This window comes from Aplysia californica, unplaced genomic scaffold (genome assembly GCF_000002075.1).
Source record: "Aplysia californica isolate F4 #8 unplaced genomic scaffold, AplCal3.0 scaffold00769, whole genome shotgun sequence".
Classification (NCBI taxonomy): domain Eukaryota; kingdom Metazoa; phylum Mollusca; class Gastropoda; order Aplysiida; family Aplysiidae; genus Aplysia; species Aplysia californica.
Genome location: NW_004798039.1, coordinates 51,580 through 57,579, shown reverse-complemented (window position 1 = coordinate 57,579; position 6,000 = coordinate 51,580). Strand labels below are relative to the sequence as shown.

The 6,000-nt window shown below is 36.7% G+C and overlaps 1 protein-coding gene across 1 annotated transcript in view; it reads left to right on the top strand.

Moving 5' to 3' along the window:
• LOC101851077 (serine/threonine-protein phosphatase 4 regulatory subunit 3A) overlaps positions 1-6,000 on the top strand; it is a 28,057-nt gene continuing 22,057 nt past the window's right edge. Inside the window, exons 1-5 of the mRNA XM_005109348.2 lie at positions 1-490; positions 3,440-3,495; positions 3,798-3,896; positions 4,163-4,615; positions 5,748-5,918. Coding sequence (XP_005109405.1) covers positions 349-490; positions 3,440-3,495; positions 3,798-3,896; positions 4,163-4,615; positions 5,748-5,918 — 921 coding nt within the window. The 5' untranslated portion in view covers positions 1-348. The remainder of the gene's footprint in view (positions 491-3,439; positions 3,496-3,797; positions 3,897-4,162; positions 4,616-5,747; positions 5,919-6,000) is intronic.

Sequence of the window (6,000 nt, the reverse complement as noted above, 5' to 3'; positions counted from 1 at the left end):
ATTATCAATCATTCAATATGGCGGCTATGTAGTGTCGCTAGCAATGTTGACAACGCCAACGTTTTATCGTTATTATTCGCTTTAGAAAATGAAAAATCACACAATGCTTTCATCGAATAACATTTTCCACTAGGCAGTGTTAACATCGACAGTTAACAACTGCTTTAGTGGATGGACAAAACGGAATGAAGCATTTTTGGGGTCCCATCACGTATCGAAGACCAGTGTTTTGGTTTTGAGCAAACGAGCGCCTCCTGTGCCGCCTCAAGGGTACCGCAGGAGTAAGGATACAATCGCTCCTTTGTTTCAGTACGTTGTGTTCGGAAAGTAACTGGGCATTTTGTAACGATGGCTGATACCAGAAGGAGGGTGAAACTCTACATGCTGAACGAAGATCGTCAGTGGGACGACCGAGGAACTGGGCATGTTTCTTCAGCTTATGTGGAGAGGTTACGAGGGATGTCTCTCTTGGTCCGGTCAGAGACTGATGGTGAGGAATTATTCTTTTTATTGACTACTGTAATTACTCTCGTATGATGTATTAATATAGCCAAAGTGGTCACTGGAATGGGTGATCATCCCAGTTTGTGTTCCAGTTTAGATCTAAATGAGGGGTAGGGAAGATAAGTCAACTAAGTGTGGGTTCGGGGAGGGATTTTATCCAATTCATGTCTGAGATTTGTATAGGAATGAGATCATTCTAGATATCTAGAAGGGAGAGGAGCCAGCAGTGGATGTTCAGTTTAGTTAAAAGGACTTGACAGGGATAAATAAGCTTTAGATGGTTGAGATAAACTGTTTTCTGGGGAGGACTTCCGTAACGAGCGACCACTACTATGAGACAGCAGAACTAATTGAGGGCTAGGGGTAGGAGGGTTAGGGTTAGGCCTCTTTATTGTGTTTGATGGGGTGGCCGCTCGTTACGGCCGGAAGTCCATCCGTTTTCTGGGTAGAATCTTGATCTAATCTAGATCTAGATCTAGATCTAGACTAGATTGCCTAAGTATGTTGTTAGTAATTTTTTTGGTTTTTGTTTCAGTGAGATGCAAGTTTAAAAATTTTTTTTTTTTTACTGAACTTATATATTCATAATTCAGTGGAATACAGGCTGACTGTAGTAGTTTGTATAGGTCTAGTGCAGTAAAGTTGTGTTATAGTGAGTAATTGAATGAAGTTTACGTTTTCTATTATTTATGAAATTCTTTGTGTTCCATGTCCAAGTTGTGTTATTTAGAGTTTAGTTTAGAATCATATAGATCTAGATTCTAGATCTAGATTGTCTAGATATTCTAGATTTTGATCTAGATCTAGAATCTAGATCTCTATAGTCAATATATCTAGCCTACCTGTAATTGTAATAAAAAAAGAAAGCCTACTTCAGAAGGTTGGTATCCTTCCTGCCATGTGTTAATTTTCGAGAGAAGTGGTCCCGGCCTAACTAAATAGACATTTATACCTTATGTACTCAATCGGAAACAAAACCGGAAGTTGCCTTAAAAAAAGGGGGTCCCCCTGCCAAAACAAAAAAAGGGGGGGTTTAGGCCTGCTAAATTCACAAAATGATGGTTTGTGGCTGTTTTTAGTGCCAAAATTGTTCTCAGCACACTATGTTAGATACCGATTTCAGAATAGTGCCGAAAATAGATCTGTCTCAAAATGTTTGTCAGGCAACTCAGTCATTTTTTTTACTCGACTTTCGTTTTTTGTGTATAATGAATAATAATGTCTCTATAGAGTTAGGCTGGGACCACTTCTCCCGAAGACTGCCTAATTTTCCCCTGCAACAAGAGTAAGATAGATCAGATACATCTTTATTGAACAGATCCTGGCACATTGGTTTGGTGTTTCACCACATACGCTCATACACAACATGCACACACGCATGCAGACACACACACATGCACGCACGCACGCACGCTCACACACAGACACACACACACACACACACATACACAAGCAGGCTAACAGTCATGTGCATAATATAAATGAACAGTAATTGTATTAAACAATATTCTGACTGTAACTCAAATTTTATGCTGCAATTGCAGCTCTAAATCTGAATTCCTTTTTCGGCAATTTCCAAAGTCATTGAATCAGTGCTTAGTGACTGACATTTTGAAAAGTTTCTAAACTGTTATAAGTTATTAAAAAAACAACAACTATGAAAAGACAAGTCTTGTAAAATGAATAAGATTCTTGGACAGTTTTGGAATCCAATAATATAACTTCTCTCCATAGCTAGCAGATGAGAATAGGTTCAGTAGTTCAAACCCCTCAGAACGTTTTCCATTCCTGTGTATTTAAATTATTTTTTTTTAAATGGGATTATTTTACTTTCACACCTGTCTCATGTTCAGTTATTCTATCCCTCATTTCTTGTTCATTAATTCTATATGTCCTTTTCAAATATATTATTAGATTTTAAGATACTTGTTTACATTGATACTAATTTACCATAGGTTTAATTGCTTATCAGTATTTCGCTTATAATTTAAAAGTCAGGGGGGGCTACAAGGGGGTATCCTCATCATCATTGCCTTTCTCACCCTGGATCAGGATAGGCCACGAGCAAACACTTTCCACCTTTCCCTATTCTGGGCTAGTCGCTTGATGTCACTCCATGTCTTCCCACTTTCCTGTACATCTATTTCAGTGACTCTTCTCCAGGTTCCACGTTGTTTTCCCTCTTGATCTAGCACTTTCCTTGTTATGCAGCTGCTTGACTTCCTACAGGGGGACATACCCTTTGAAATAAACAAAAATCTAAAGGGTTGAAGGGGACATTCACACTGTATTATACTATAAAATATATTTTGCAATCAGGTTTGAGATTTTCTTGAAAACAATTGATTTCAATGGTTTTGGTGGCCATTTGTTGTTCTACAGTCAAAATTATGGCAGTTTAGCATGCATGCAGGTGTGAAAGTACCACCAAAAAATAGGTATGGAGGTAGGCCTATATGATGTTTAAGAATTGATTCCTGGCAGGACCTGGCGTGTCTTAAAAAAAAAATTGGTACTGTAAAGAGCTGTTGAGGGTCTGTTTTCAGAATTTAAAAAAAAATAGCTATACTTTTACCTGGCTTGCACCTTTATATATATTCATCTTTGTCACCCATATTTTTGAGTTTTTTCTTAATGTTTTCAAGTTCTAAGTCAGTTTTATTCCAGATCTGGCAACTGTCCAGAATTCATCCAGTTTTGTAGAATGTTATGGTACATTACTTTGTCGAAGAATACTGTCTTACTCGCAATAGTTGGAAAATTGAATGCCAGATCTTTTGATCACATGTTCTAGGCTTTGCCATGACAGGAAGATGCCTCTCTCAGCAAGTTATTCGACAAGAATGTTTTTCCAGCCTTTGTTCTTGTGATCATAATCTTAATGTTTGCTGAAAAAATGTCACTCTTACAAAAGTGAATTTTTGATTCATTGCAGGCTCAATATTGTTGGAATCAAAGATACAGCAGGACACAGCGTACCAAAAACAGCAGGTGACTTTCATTCCTTAGATTTTATGGGAATATTTTGAACGATGCCTGAAATGGAATTTAAATTTTTTAGTTTTAGTGCCATGAACGTTTTTAACAAATACATTTCAGTTTCTGCTCTCTTTGAAAAAAATATTGCTTATTGAGAAACATAGACCATTTTTCTAAAACACAAATTAAATATTTTAATGTTTAAGTACACAGTTTTTAAGTAGTCCATGCATGCAGTTGGATTGATAATTGAGTCAGAAAATATGGCTGTATCCCTTTAAGCGTCTCATGTTGATCTCTTTGTTGAATTACAGGAAACCCTGATTGTGTGGTCTGAGGCTGACAACTATGATTTGGCCCTGAGCTTTCAAGAAAAAGCTGGTTGTGATGAAATATGGGAAAAAATTTGCACAGTGAGTGTTTGTATTGTTATTTTGATTTAACAAAAATTGACTATAGAAAGTTTGAAGTCATTGTCTTTGTGAAGTAGCTATAAATTTGTTGAACTAAAAAACCAGTTGAATTTTAATTGACTAGCAGACTGTTATACAGTGTACAGTATTTTCTGAAGCTTGATCACGCTTTCGATTTAATATATTAGTTAAATTTATTCCTTTTTCTGTTTTTTAAAAATGAATTTGAAAATAGAGTTGTAATATATTTAATGCGTATATTTCAGGTGCAAGGTAAAGATCCAAGCGTTGACATAACTCAAGATGTAGTGGAAGAATCTGAGGATGAAAGGTTTGATGACATGCCTGATGCTGCCCCACCCATTGAGTTGCCTCCATGTGAATCCAGCAGATTAGAAGAAATTGCAGAGTTGTTTTCCTCGGTGTTGCCATCTCCAATTCGTCGGGAGAAACTAGCAGTTGCCATAGAGGCTGAGGGATACATTCGGAAACTGGTGGACCTTTTTCATATGTGTGAGGACTTGGAAAATGTGGACGGCCTGCATCATTTGTATGAAATTTTTAAGAACATATTTCTTCTGAATAAGAATGCATTGTTTGAGATCATGTTCTCGGATGATATTATATTTGATGTCATTGGTATCTTGGAGTATGACCCCACCTCACCAGTGCCAGTCAAACACAGAGAGTACCTGCGCAACACGGCCAAGTTCAAAGAGGTACGTGTATATTGCGGGTGTAGAAAATACTGTAACAGTATCTGGTTTGTTGTTGTTGTATATGTCAAGGGTTTTTTTTCTTCTGTTCATAAAGTATATGAACTGTCTTCTACAATACTGCAATTTATGTCTCACAGAAAGATCAAGGAGGTTTGTTTTGCTTTCTATTTTGATTATGGAGGGGGTTGCTTTCTCTCATATTTTTTTCTTTGAAGAGACAAATCTAATTTCTGTCCTTGTACCTTGTTCCTTGTGAGTTCAATAATTTTATGCGTCCCCATTTACTTTTATAGATGGTGCCCCCCTGTGTCTGGTCCTAGTTTCTGTATTCTAGTGATATTTCAATTGTTGCTTTCTTCCCCAGCTTTATTGTTGAGATTTGTTTTTTCTGGTTCTAGATAACCCCTAAAATAAGATGTTTTGTTCATGGTATTCAAAGGTAAAATTTCATAGGACTTGTCCTTACGATGTATGTTCTAATAATAATTTTGTCTTCCACTGAAATTTGAAGAACAGAATTTTGGCAAACATGATTTGTTGTAAGACTTAAACTAGTCAAAAGAACAGTCTGACTCAGATGGAGAAATACAACACAAATGCCTTGGATGGCAATGTTTTTGAAGGGTAGTTGGGCTAGGTGGTAAAATGAAGCTATGGTGAAAATTTCTGTGTTTACCATTTTTTATATTGAAGCAAAATGACGAGTACAACTAGGATTTAATTTATCGCTGTTATCTGGAAAATGTGAACAATGATTAATCCTAACACAACATTTTCTGGTTGGTTTTGTAAGGTAAGAAATGTATTCAGACTATTTTTCTACATACTTTAGTCCAGCTGGAATAGGTTGCATGAGACATCCTTGAGATGTTGCTTCACTAATGACATATGGTGTAGCATGAAGTTTCAAATTGCACACGAGACACTGACTACTTTTAAAATAGAATTTCAATTGATGTCCTGCACCTTTAGGGCCATAAAGTGTAGTTTTTGCAGTTTCCTCACTAAACTGCTCAAATGCATATAATTTTGGTGAATATTTCCAGTCTTTGGCTACTATTGCAAGTCCTATTCTATTGTCGCCTGCAAAGGATTGTTGACTGGTTAGATGACATTTTTTTCTGTGTTTCAGGTTGTACCCATGACCAATTCAGAGTTGGAAACGAAAATTCATCAGACCTATCGAGTACAGTACATCCAAGACGTAATCCTACCCACACCATCTGTGTTTGAAGAAAATTTGTTGTCTTCGCTCACGTCCTTCATTTTCTTTAACAAAGTGGAAATTGTCAGTATGATACAGGTATGATTGTTCTGACAGACTTTTAACTAATTGTTTTGCCGGATGTAAATGCATTGTGTTTATTTCTGTAATCTCTGATTTT